Source organism: Octopus bimaculoides, chromosome 24 (assembly GCF_046866305.1).
Source record: "Octopus bimaculoides isolate indiv1 chromosome 24, ASM4686630v1, whole genome shotgun sequence".
NCBI classification, from domain to species: domain Eukaryota; kingdom Metazoa; phylum Mollusca; class Cephalopoda; order Octopoda; family Octopodidae; genus Octopus; species Octopus bimaculoides.
The window spans coordinates 33,265,182-33,279,554 of NC_142951.1; the positions used below are offsets into that span (position 1 = coordinate 33,265,182).

Sequence of the window (14,373 nt, forward strand, 5' to 3'; positions counted from 1 at the left end):
CAAGGTTTAGGTCAACTGGTTTAGGACAAGCAAATCTGTGTTATTGAGCAGAGCTGTAGCCTGTCTTTTCCAATCAGTTCAGATCAGAAGCCATGAGAGCCACTGCCTGGTACTGCATTATTATTTTTCTAATTTCTTTTTCTTTTTTTCCATTTTCTTCATTTCTCAATTTCTCCAAGATGATAAAGAGTGATTTGAGGGAGATTTCGCTGCTATTTGTAGCTGGTCCAAGTGATCCACCATTACCACCATCACTAACCTCACCACCACCACCAGCAATACCACCACTGCCATCACCAGCAACACACCACCACCACTATAGCAACAAAACAAAAACCAAACAATACATACTTGATATGTGGACAAAGCTTTATCTGCGTGAAGAATTCCTCCCTCGGGATCAATGATAGCTTTGGATCCTGGTGTGAGTTTGATGTTAAACTCATTAAGTAATCGCTCGTTAGATACATCTTCAAAGGCCATATTACAAGTGGACAGAGTTTTTCTCACTCTGTCAACATAATTGCTTTGTTTGTCACACATCACAAGGAATTTTCTTTTCCTAAGAATAACAGAATAATAGATTAACAGAATGTGGATTATAAGATTTGAAAATGCTAATTTATGCAAATCTTTAACATGGGACTGAAAAGCAAGCCTCTGTGTATGTGTGTGTGTGTAATACATATGTATGCGCATGCACGTGCACACACACACACATACACACACACATGCGTAGACTGGAGAGGAATGAAATTAGTATACTCCATTGGGTTTTATTGTATGTACGTATGTATGCATGCATGTGTGTGTGTGTGTGTGTGTGTATGTATGCATGTATGTATGTATGTATGTATGTATGCAGAGTCATTTATGGAGCTTACGTGTAAATTTGAGTCCCTGAATCTCGTTCAAGCTGTTCCCACATTGGATAGGCTTCTCTCATCATACTGGCAAATATTTCCTGTAAATAGGCCTTTCGGATAATCCGACTCTGTCCATGGGAACTTCCCCTGGTGTGAGGCAGTGGGAACTGAATCAAGAAAGATGAAAAGAGAGAGAGAGAGAGAGAGAGAGAGAGAGAGAGAGATAATAACAATGTGTAATAAACCAGTCAAATCGCCCTCAAATCACACCTTACCCTAATCCCTAATTCTTCATTTATTATATGCTGCTATATATATATATATATATATATATATATATATATATATATATATGGAGGGAGAGAGTAAGAGAGAGAGGATTAAAATGAACGAAAGCAACGAGAGAAAAATAAGAGAGAGAAGAAAATGGTATGAAACTAGTAAAATTAATGCACAAACATTAATTAAGGCAAAAGAAATTAAGATTAACAAAAGCAGAAAGCCATCTGCACACAGACACATGCACACACTCATGCACACAAACGCACACATATACACACCCATTCATGTCCATTATATGCTGCTTAACAAATACATTCACAGTAACATTGAACACAAAATTATGAAATTTATCAAATATAAAAGCAGGAATACAAAATATTTCATTGAAAGTTATTCTACCTGTTCCAATAATAAAGTTCTGTAACCATTTTTCTGTAAGTAGTGGGCGGTAGAAGAGCCATTTATACCAGCTCCAACAACTATAGCATCGTACACGGCAGCCATTTTTCTCTGACACTGTTAGAAAGGGTATTTAGGGTAGGAGCATTTATTGAAATTTACTTTTATCAAGTAATATGTTGGCTTAGAAAGAAAGAAAAAGAAAAAACAGAAATAAAGATTAGATTGATATCAAAACTGGGGAAAGATTACCAAAGCATGTCAAAGCATGTCAAATATAATTTGGCACACATTCACACACACACACCTACGCACACATGCGCACACTCCTCACATACACATACATATAGGCCAGCCGCATTTGAGGTCTGAAGATACACCTTATGAGGGAGAAACCGAGTGTAACCCCATAAACTGGCCTACCCCACTACAATATATAGCCAAGTGAGACCTAAATCCAAGGCCTCTGCCAGGGGTGTAACCAGTCCACTTATGCGTACCTTTCCTTCATTGGACACTAAACTCCGCTTGCGATGACCTGTTGAGGCAAGTGAAATCGAAATCGAACTAAATTCGACGACTGGCACCCATGCCAATGTCGTCTCCTTCATTGGACACGAAACTCAGCTTGCAAAGCCCTGTTGGGGCAAGCAAAAGCGAAATCGTGATGGCACCTGTGCCCAGCATCGCCTTTCTGGCACATGTGCCCGTGGCATGTGTAAGGACTTTCAAGCAAGATCGTTGCCAGTGCCCCTGGACTGGCTCCTGAGCAGGTGGCACATAAAATACACCATTTTGAGCGTGGCCGTTGCCAGTACCGCCTGACTGGCCTTTGTGCCGGTGGCACGTAAAAGCACCCACTACACTCTCGGAGTGGTTGGCGTTAGGAAGGGCATCCAGCTGTAGAAACTCTGCCAAATCAGATTGGAGCCTGGTGTAGCCATCTGGTTTCACCAGTCCTCAGTCAAATCGTCCAACCTATGCCAGCATGGAAAGCGGACGTTAAACAATGATGATGATGATGATGATATATATATATATATATATATATATATATATACGATATTTCATAGCTCGATAAAGCTATCATAACTGCGTTCCACCAATGCTACTACTGGTGATATCATCAAATTTTGAATTTATCCACAGATGATATGAACAGTAGTGACATCTAACTTCAAATCTCAGTGTTTGAATATTTCATTTATATATATATATATATATATATATATATATATATATATATATATATATATATATATATATATATATATATATATATGTATATACATATACATACATGCATACACATATACATATATGTAACATCATCATCATTTAACACCTGTTGTCCATGCTGGCATGGGTTGGATAGTTCGACAGGAGCTGGTCAGCCAAGGAGCTGTCCAGATTCCAGTTGTCTGTTGTGGCATGGTTCCTATGGCTGGATGCCTTTCCTCATGCAAACCACTTTACAGAGTATGCTGGGTGATTTGTTTTTACATGACAGTGGAAAGTCATGGTTGGGTAGTGGCGGTGATGGTGATGGTGTTGGTGGTGGTGATGACCAGTGACAAGGAACAATGGCGTGTGATGGTGACGGCGGTGATGATGATGATGATGATGATGACAATGATGATGAGGAGGAGGAGGAAGAGGAGAAGGGGGGAGGACACCATCACCTGTGCTTACATAATTAAAACAACTTTCAATCATTTTACACTAATTACATCAAGAAACACAAAGAACAAAGACCAAATAGATAAATAAATTAAACAGTCTCCCCACCCCACCTCCGCCCCCTTCAAAATTTCTATCAGTAAAAAAACCCAACAGAATAATTAAGAAATCAGACGACCGTTGCCTGCAAATCATCAGCCTATTGTTAGTGTTATCATATCAAGATAAACAACTTGATCTTTTGTCCTTCTAAAGCTGTTGGGACAGCACTGAGTATATATATATATACGTGCATGAGTGTATATTATATATATTAAATATATATATATATATATATATATATATTTATACATGCATACACGCATGCACACATATCCAACGTTGTCGCATCAGCTTAAGAAGGACGAAAAGTTTAAGTGTTTGACCTGATATGATAACATTGTGTAAGTCTGTTAAAGAGCTGACGGAGCCTGATTCCACCACCACCGCCGCCGCTGCCGCCACCACCAGTCTTCTGTACTCACTATCGTTTCGGTGTTTTACTGACTTATCTCTTTTCGTTGCTCTATGTTCCTTATCGTCATCATCATCATCATCATTGTCATCGTCATGTGTATGTGTGTGTATATATATATATATATATATATATATATATATATATACGCCCTTTTAAAGCCTATCCAGGTTCATGGGCCCGGTTTCCCAGTTTCAATGTTTTGTGAGTTCCCCAGCTGGACGGGACGCCAGTCCATCGCAGTGTTACTCAGTTTTGCCAGCTGAGTGGACTGGAGCAACGTGAAATGAAGTGTTTTGCTCAAGAACACAGCGCGTCGCCCGGTCCAGGAATCGAAGCCACGATCTTTCGATCATGATGCTGACACCCTAACCACACAGCAAAATTCATTAAAAAAAAAAAAAAAAGCATTTTGCGGAAAGTTTTTGAAAAACAAAGTCAGCGACGTTGGGGGCACTAATCTGTAGTTATGCTCTGTTCTGTTTGTCTCTGCGTAGAGTCTACCAGAAGAATTACGTGTATTTAAGTGGGAGTTTATTTATCAACCTCGGAAAAATAGAAGGTAAAGTCGACCCTGGTGAATTTGAAGGGAGACCGTAAAATCACGTAAGGTCTAAACACCAATAATTACAATATTAAAATATCAAGATCGATAATAATAATAATATAAGTAATTATAAATATTACCATCAAGAGTGACGCATTTGAAATACAAAACCGGATGTTAGAGACAGCTGATGATTCTAACATAAGCATTTTATACAAACGCGTATATATATATTAATTCTAATGTTTTTTGTCAATTTAAATATACAAAGCAATTAAAAATAAAATTGCTAATAAAAATAAGTCCAGTGACTTGGATTTACTTTAAAGAATAATTAATTTACTTCTAAAAATTTATATTGCTTCACCACTACGTAGTTGTAACAGCCACGTCTACATATTTGTTGGGTGATGGGATAGAATTTAAGACCATGCTTTTAAGGATCATTTCTTAAGTATGTGTCGCAACGGTATCCGATTCTATTGAGCGGATCAACAACATCACGATGATGCGAGATCGTATTGGGTCCTGAGCGTGAAGCAGGATTTTCTTTATCGTTCGTTACTCCGCCTCCAGCGAATGTGAGAAATCCATTGAAGATCGTTCTTGAGAGGTTTAATAACCTCTTAAGAGGGACTCATTACTTTCTGAGTGATGTTATTTTTACTAAATTAACAATAGAAAATTAAAAGAGAAAAAAAGGGCGAATACGATTGAAATTCCTTAGATAATTGCTATCAACTCCGTAGTGAACAACGAATCAGCTAACAGTGGAAAGGAGAGAACTCAAGTGTTTTACTAAATAATATTTCTGGAATCGTTTGTTCAGGAATGACTTGTGACACTTTTTCGTGTTTATAATATCGGGGAAACGTTGCGAATCTATGAAGATGATTCATTAATTACCATTCGTTCGTTTGACTAAGTTTATAACGTAGGGGTAGTTTCAGAGAATTTGTTTAGTTCTGCCGGAAAAAAGAGTAAGACACTGTGTGTGTGTGTGCGTGCGCGTAAGTGAGAGAAAGAGGGAGGGAGGACAACCACCTCAATTAAAGATATTTTAGTCGTCAATGGAGCCTCTAATCGGTCGCTAGAATTGTTAGAAATAGCAGTTAAATCTCGTTCAAGTCTCACACAGCAGTTTTTTTTTTTAATGAGGACAAACTACATGGTGCTACATAAACTCCCTCATATGGGGGAGTCATATAGGGGTCGATTCATTGGCCTTACAATTCTTCAAGGCGATACCCCCAGCATGGTCGCAGTCTAATGACTAAAACATGCAAAAGATTTTTTTAAAAAAAGGATTCATGATCTTACATTCTCGGCTTGAGAAACTTCAAGGAGCAATTAATTAATTTGTGAAATCACTACAGGAGCGTAGCAGCCATGTGTATATTAGGTTGCTAGGTAGCTGTTGCTAATTTAAGACCATGATTTTAAGGATCATTTCTTAAGTATGTGTCGCAACGGTATCCGATTCTATTGAGCGGATCAACAACATCACGATGATACGAGATCGTATTGGGTCCTGAGCGTGAAGCAGGATTTTCTTAATCGTTCGTTACTCCGCCTTCAACGAATGTGAGAAATCCATTGAAGATCGTTCTTGAGAGGTTTAACAACTTCTTAAAGAGGGACTCAATACTTTCTGAGTGATGTTTACCCCGATTTTTTCTTCAATTAAACGATAATATCATTCAAAAACATCCTAAATTTATAGACTATATCTTGTTCGTAGATATCTAAACTTTCTCACACAACAATTAAGATATATTTATTTTAGATCGTTCGTCTTTCTCCTGCCCATCTACACAAAAAGTTAGTTTGGGCGCGATTTTTATTTTTACTTTTTTTTCTTAGGGAAAATCGTGCGGGTGTTAATGTAAAAATTTAACTACTTATAACTCAGCAGTTAGAGGGGAAAAAGAGCAGATCGAAAAAGCAGCAAGCTTAAAAAATAAGAATGGATGGAGGTTGATAAAATCCATCAAGACGTATATCTACCTACCTGTCTAAATATATATTTGAAACTCTTTGTGAAAAATTACTCGATGCAGTTTTTAAGCATAAAGGGGATTTTTTTTTTTAAAGTTATAAAATCATTTATCAGGATATATTACTAACCTGTTTTGGTAGAAGTTTTGGTGGACATTGGAATTAGACACTGAGGGAAAATGGCTGTAACTTTTTTATTTTTTAATTTTGACGATTTTCGTTTTCGATAATGTGTTCTATATATCACGGTCATGCGATTCCCCCTAAAAAAAATTTTGGGTAAACCTAACTCTAACCCGCAGGTCCAGATGGACTATATGTAATCTGAACCTTTCCCCCCCTTATTTATTTATTACGGAATCCCACGTTTTAGGCTATGGAGATTCCGATTCCGAAAAAAAATTGTTTGAAAAATTTCAATTCCCCACCCTCACCAAGCAGGCTATTTACATGCTAGAAATAACAGCCAAATCTGGTTAGGGTTAGGGTTAGGTTTACCCTAACTCAAAACCTAACCCTAACCCCGTTTGCCAAAGCGCATTTTTTCCTTCATATTTATTTACATATAGTCCATCTGGACCAATGCAAGATTTGGATTGTCCGCGTTTAGCTGTTATTTCTAGCATATCAAGTTTCGTGGTGGGGACTCCACATATGATCCTTTTTCTGTTTCAATCTAAATGTAAGCCGTTCATTTTCACATCTAAGTTGCGAGAAGGCTATTCGTACGACCTGGACATGTAGAACACAATGTCAAAAATGAAAATCGCCAAAAAGAAATTAAGAAAATCACCCCACCGTGTGTGGGGGAGGGGGGATCCACAAATGTTTTTAGGGGGAATCGCATGACCGTGACATATAGAACACATTATCGAAAACGAAAATCGTCAAAATTAAAAAATAAAAAAGTTACAGCCATTTTCCCTCAGTGTCTAATTCCAATGTCCACCGAAGTTTTTGTCCTAGTTGTGTGAGCGCTTTCGATGAACCTTTTCAACACTCGCGCGCACACACGCCCATCTATATATATATATATATATATATATATATATATATATTATATAATAAAGTAAAATTGGAGGGTACCGCATGATTGAAAATATATAGGGAAGAGAATTTGAAAATGCAGAGGTCTTTTAACGATGTTTATTGATTTGAACGGTTTCACTTTTTTAAAAACGGATTTTCAAAAGTAAAATGTAATATAGTGGGGTACGGCGCCTCCCGGACTTATGTATTTCTACAAACGATATACACACACACACACACACATATATATACATATCGTTTGTAGAAAACATAAATTCGGAGAAGAAACACCTCTTTAAGTGGTACCGTACTAGTATCGAAAGAATACCATATATATATATATATATATATATATATATATATATATATATATATATATATATATAAAGAGAGGGAGATAGAAGTTTCTTTCTATTTCTGTGCATGTTGAAAAATAGATGCCTTGATGAAATATCTATAATTCACCTTGACATAAATGAAAGCTGTCAGCAGGCGAGACAAACAGTTTCGGGTTTAACTTGTAAATTAAAAATAAATTCAATTAAAAGACAAAATTAATTTAATCTAAATTTGTCAAGTTTGACCATATTCACCACTATCGCTCTATATTTACGGAGAAACACGAATAACTTTTAAAATATTACCTTATTCGTCCACAGCCGTTCGAATTAGAAGGTATAAAATTATTTCAAACCGAGTGAAAGAAATCTAAACTTCCTTATCAGGTTTCACCATGCTTCTTTTGCCCGGCGGCAAATTCAAATATGCATATATAAAAAGAGAGGGAGATAGAAGCTGCTGTTTCTGTGGATGTTGAAAAATAAGGTCCCTGAATGAAACATCTATAATTCACCTTGATACGAATAAAAGCTGTCAGCGGGCAGAGATGCATATATATTATAACCCAGACATCCATCATTATATATATTGGTTTCAAATTTTGGCACAAGGCCAGCAAGTTTTTTTTTTGGGGGGGGGGTCGATTACGTCGACCCCAGGGCTCAGCTGCCACTTGTTTTCTCGATTAAGATTAACTGCCTGAAACGGTCGTGACTTCTGGGACTGAGGAAAGAAGGCCACGAATGACTCGTCTTTTTTACCCGTCCTTCTAATTGTTGTTTCTCTTGTCCGCATTGTATCGTCTATAGGGTAAAGACCTCCTTCGGTCATAAATGACCATGGGATTGCACCTAGAAATTTCTCCTCCGGGGCATAAGTCAGGGCAAAATTATTTATAGAACGCCAGCAGTCACCCATGCATATCAGCCTCCTCTATCCACGCCACCGATGTTATCCCAGGGAAAGGCAAAGGGGCCGATACAGCTTGGCACCAGTGACACCACAACTCATTTCTACAGCTGAGTGAACTGGAGCAACGTGAAATAACACAAGTTGTGTGTTGTGTTTTTGAAGAACACAACACACAATTCGGTAAAGGTTGAAAGGCAATGGTGTCGATTTTCCCTTTCCTTCGTCCGAGGTCCATTAAAATAATGTATACCAACCGAGTACTGGAATCGATGTAATCAACTTACCTCTCCGTCTCAACATTATTGGCTTCGTGTCAAAATGAGCAAGAATTATTAATTTCATTATAAGTTTTTTACCCCCTTTTTAAATAAATAAACATATTTTTCATTGCGGATCTTTTTTAAAACGGGGGCCACATTTTTCATTAATGTTTTACGTAGTGTTTTTGGTACCGAAAGACTTTCAAACTTCGTATACTTATCTATTTTGTGTTATAGAACAGAAAAATATTTTTGTATTCGAATTTATTTCATGTAAAAAATTGTCTTATTTCGATAATTTCAACCAATCACTGACAAGTATTCAGTTGTTTATATTTACTCCTTTGGCTGATTAAGCCATAGCTTCGTTTTATTTGCTTTTTTCATTTTAAATTTGCTTTTTTCATTTTAAATTTGCTTTTTTAATTTTCTTTTTTTTTCTTCGTTTTATTTGCTTTTTTCTTTTTAAATTTGCTGTTTTACCCTAACCCTAACCCTATCACCGATAGAATTGTTTCAGAATCGTTTGTTTATGTAGTCGGCACTTAATGTATATCGGCTGAATGGACGTCAGTGATTGGTTGAAATTACAGAAATACGACAATTTTAACATGGAATAACTTAGGGATTTCTTTTTTTTTAAAGAAGACTAAGAGAAAAAGATGTTTTATATGACACATTCTACCAGTGTTCCAAGTTTCAAAGTTTTTCGTTAATGAAAAATGTGGCCCCCGTTTTAAAAACGATCCTTCATTGCAATAAATAACAAAAGTTTTAATTCTTTTTACAATATTTTCATGAAGGAAGACATTTTGTAAAATTTAGCAAATATTTTATTATGACGTCATTTCAATGCTGAATTTTCAAGTCAGAAAATTAAAAGGAGGTAAAATCATATTGGTAATTTTCATTTCTTCGTTTATTCCGAACGGAACTTTTGATAAACTTCTATTATGACGTCATAATTGGCTGACTTTTTCCCCTATAAATAGAAGGAAAATCTAGTCTTCTCTTCATATCTCCAATGCTTCTTCAGCAGACACCAACATCGGATTATAGAACCATATCTATAATCTATAAGCATTGAGATATTCGACCGACGACGAAGATAAGTATATATTTGATCACAGACACACTCACACACACGTACAAAGAAACATACACACAATATTGTTATAGCCTGTTCGATCTTGAAAACTATCTGCTCCCCTCTGTTGGTGGACAGTCCCTTTAGATTAGAGTAGGGAATAGTTAGTTCCAGAAATAGGTTAGCTAGGGTTTTTTACATTTTCCGTAGAGACCTCCCTAGATTATGTGTCGGTTGTTCGTGCTGAACCCATATGTGTATGGTACCCAGCGAATCACTGTTCTTGGGTGCTTCGTTGTTTGTTAGCCTGCACAAGACAGGGCAGCACTTATCTTAATAATAGTACCTCCCTAGATTATGTGTCGGTTGTTCGTGCTGAACCCATATGTGTATGGTACCCAGCGAATCACTGTTCTTGGGTGATTCGTTGTTTGTTAGCCTGCACAAGACAGGGCAGCACTTATCTTAATAATAGTACCTCCCTAGATTATGTGTCGGTTGTTCGTGCTGAACCCATATGTGTATGGTACCCAGCGAATCACTGTTCTTGGGTGCTTCGTTGTTTGTTAGCCTGCACAAGACAGGGCAGCACTTATCTTAATAATAGTACCTCCCTAGATTAGGTGTCGGTTGTTCGTGCTGAACCCATATGTGTATGGTACCCAGCGAATCACTGTTCTTGGGTGGTTCGTTGTTGTTAGCCTGCACAAGACAGGGCAGCACTATCTTAATAATAGTATTAGGACGGACACCAACAGAGGAAGATAGTCTCTCGATTCTATACAGGCTACATTCATTTGTACATTGAAAACATTCGCATCACATACACCACGCAGACGTATGCACACGTGGCACACATATTCTTACACACGCGCACATACAAACATACAATTTTGTTACAGCCTGTTCGATCTTGACAACTATCTGCTGCCCTCTGTTTGTGGACAGTCCCTTTAGAGTAGGGAATAGTTAATTCCAGAAATAGGTAAGCTAGGTTTTTTTTTTACATTTTCCGTAGGGACCTCCCTAGATTGTGTCGGTTGTTCGTGCTGAACCCATATGTGTATGGTACCCAGCGAATCACTGTTCTTGGGTGCTTCGTTGTTTGTTAGCCTGCACAAGACAGGGCAGCACTTATCTTAATAGTACCTCCCTAGATTGTGTCGGTTGTTTGTGTTGAACCCATATGTGTATGGTACCCAGCGAATCACTGTTCTTGGGTGGTTCGTTGTTTGTTAGCCTGAACAAGACAGGGCAGCACTTATCTTAATAATAGTACCTCCCTAGATTAGGTGTCGGTTGTTCGTGCTGAACCCATATCTGTATGGTACCCAGCGAATCACTGTTCTTGGGTGCTTCGTTGTTTGTTAGCCTGCACAAGACAGGGCAGCACTTATCTTAATAATAGTACCTCCCTAGATTAGGTGTCGGTTGTTCGTGCTGAACCCATATGTGTATGGTACCCAGCGAATCACTGTTCTTGGGTGGTTCGTTGTTGTTAGCCTGCACAAGACAGGGCAGCACTATCTTAATAATAGTATTAGGACGGACACCAACAGAGGAAGATAGTCTCTCGATTCTATACAGGCTACATTCATTTGTACATTGAAAACATTCGCATCACATACACCACGCAGACGTATGCACACGTGGCACACATATTCTTACACACGCGCACATACAAACATACAATTTTGTTACAGCCTGTTCGATCTTGACAACTATCTGCTGCCCTCTGTTTGTGGACAGTCCCTTTAGAGTAGGGAATAGTTAATTCCAGAAATAGGTAAGCTAGGTTTTTTTTTTACATTTTCCGTAGGGACCTCCCTAGATTGTGTCGGTTGTTCGTGCTGAACCCATATGTGTATGGTACCCAGCGAATCACTGTTCTTGGGTGCTTCGTTGTTTGTTAGCCTGCACAAGACAGGGCAGCACTTATCTTAATAGTACCTCCCTAGATTGTGTCGGTTGTTTGTGTTGAACCCATATGTGTATGGTACCCAGCGAATCACTGTTCTTGGGTGCTTCGTTGTTTGTTAGCCTGCACAAGACAGGGCAGCACTTATCTTAATAATAGTACCTCCCTAGATTAGGTGTCGGTTGTTCGTGCTGAACCCATATGTGTATGGTACCCAGCGAATCACTGTTCTTGGGTGCTTCGTTGTTTGTTAGCCTACACAAGACAGGGCAGCACTTATCTTAATAATAGTACCTCCCTAGATTAGGTGTCGGTTGTTCGTGCTGAACCCATATGTGTATGGTACCCAGCGAATCACTGTTCTTGGGTGCTTCGTTGTTTGTTAGCCTGCACAAGACAGGGCAGCACTTATCTTAATAATAGTACCTCCCTAGATTAGGTTTCGGTTGTTCGTGCTGAACCCATATGTGTATGGTACCCAGCGAATCACTGTTCTTGGGTGCTTCGTTGTTTGTTAGCCTGCACAAGACAGGGCAGCACTTATCTTAATAGTACCTCCCTAGATTGTGTCGGTTGTTTGTGTTGAACCCATATGTGTATGGTACCCAGCGAATCACTGTTCTTGGGTGGTTCGTTGTTTGTTAGCCTGAACAAGACAGGGCAGCACTTATCTTAATAATAGTACCTCCCTAGATTAGGTGTCGGTTGTTCGTGCTGAACCCATATGTGTATGGTACCCAGCGAATCACTGTTCTTGGGTGCTTCGTTGTTTGTTAGCCTGCACAAGACAGGGCAGCACTTATCTTAATAATAGTACCTCCCTAGATTAGGTGTCGGTTGTTCGTGCTGAACCCATATGTGTATGGTACCCAGCGAATCACTGTTCTTGGGTGATTCGTTGTTTGTTAGCCTGCACAAGACATACCTCCCTAGATTAGGTGTCGGTTGTTCGTGCTGAACCCATATGTGTATGGTACCCAGCGAATCACTGTTCTTGGGTGATTCGTTGTTTGTTAGCCTGCACAAGACAGGGCAGCACTATCTTAATAATAATAGTTAGGTTGGATACCAACAGAGGAAGATAGTCTCTCGATTCTATACAGGCTACATTCATTTGTACATTGAAAACATTCGCATTCCATGTATATACCATTTGTATTTAATACATGTTTTCTTTTTCATGTCGGTTTTATGGACCCTTGAGTCTTCAAACACCCTCTGCAACATGCTGGTTGGTGTCATAACATAGTTGCAAGGTGTGCGGGCTGTGTCACGTAACCGTATAGGCTCTTAACCAGGCTCTTTCAGTGCAGGAAACCTGGGGGTTCCAACCAGAAACCAGACTTTTTGTAATAAAATCTTTGAAAAAATTTGTAGTGGTATTTTAGAAATTTAATTGTAAGCGTGTACAGACGCACAAGTACAAACATACAAGTGCGTATGTGTACGCGCGCACATATGTCCGAGAACGTGTGAATAAATGATGATGATATGCGCATGTATTACATGTACATACATGCGTGTGGGATATTGTATAGTTTGTATGTGTATAAATGTTCCAGTGAGTATGTCTGCGTGTGTGTGTGTGTCTGTTCGAAGACATGCATGCGAATAGATGTGAGTGCGCGCGTGTAAATTTTTATATATACGCACATGTGTGAATACATCTTGTCTTTTACTGATTTCGGGTATTGGACTTTGGCCATACTGGGGCAGCATATCATTCTCTATTTTATTCATCTTTGCCAGAGAAACTCATAAAAGTGCTGGTGAAAACTGACAACTTTAGCGACATCAAATGAGAGAACAGAAAGAACAGGGAGAGAAGAGGAGAGAAAGACACCCGAGTCTTTGTCAGCGTGACTCCATTTGAAATAAAATAGGTGAGGGAAGGCGCATGCGTGACTGTGGTATGAATTTTGCTACCCAACCACATGGTTCCGAGTTCAGTCCCACTGCATGGTACCTTCAACATTTTTTCTTCTACAGCCCCGGGTCGATCAAAGCCTGAAGTCGACTTGGTAGACGGAAACTGAAAGAAGCCCGCCGTATGTGTGTGTGTATCTGTGTTTGTTCCCCATCACCGCTTGAAAACCAGGGTTGGCGTGTTGACGATAGAATAAGTAGCAGGCTTAAAATAAGTAAGATTCATTTTGGGGGTCGATTGGTTCGACTAAAATTCTTCAAGGCGGTGCCCCAGCATGGCCAGGGTCTAATGACTATAACAAGTAAAATGAAAGCAAAGTTAACCATTTGAGAATTTAGGTGAAGAGATGCTGTTTCAAGGCGAATACCGCAGTGTCACGACCCTCTTGACAGTATATCCACGTTGCGGAAGATATACAGATTGCTACTTCCGTCGCTGGTACCGAATTAGATTAATACTGAGAAAGGCGGCGAAATGGCAGAATCGTTAGCATGCCTTGCCAAAAGATTAGCAGCATTTTGTCAGTTTTTTAATTTTTCTTTTTTATGTTCTGAGTTCAAATTCCGTCAAGTTCGATTTTACCTTTCATCGTTTCGGAGTCAACAAAGGAAGTAC

General features: G+C 38.8%; 1 protein-coding gene and 2 non-coding genes across 4 annotated transcripts in view; 2 read left to right on the forward strand and 1 right to left on the reverse strand.

The window, feature by feature from the left end:
• The window catches only part of LOC128246983 (peroxisomal sarcosine oxidase-like), an 8,762-nt gene extending 7,099 nt beyond the window's left edge, over nt 1–1,663 (reverse strand). For both annotated transcript variants that reach the window (XM_089341112.1, XM_014930753.3), the window contains exons 1-3: nt 1,548–1,663; nt 885–1,033; nt 352–562 (exon numbers count right to left, since the gene is read on the reverse strand). In XM_089341112.1, the coding sequence (XP_089197238.1) occupies nt 352–562; nt 885–1,033; nt 1,548–1,652 (465 nt within the window). In that variant the 5' untranslated portion in view covers nt 1,653–1,663. The remainder of the gene's footprint in view (nt 1–351; nt 563–884; nt 1,034–1,547) is intronic.
• A 3,049-nt stretch (nt 1,664–4,712) lies between these two features.
• Nucleotides 4,713–4,944, forward strand: LOC128250836 (small nucleolar RNA U3). The gene has a single exon (XR_008266810.1). It is a non-coding gene; the product is annotated as a small nucleolar RNA U3 (small nucleolar RNA).
• Nucleotides 4,945–5,715: 771 nt separating this feature from the next.
• Nucleotides 5,716–5,948, forward strand: LOC128251336 (small nucleolar RNA U3). Its single transcript, XR_008267089.1, has one exon. It is a non-coding gene; the product is annotated as a small nucleolar RNA U3 (small nucleolar RNA).
• Nucleotides 5,949–14,373: the final 8,425 nt, after the last annotated feature.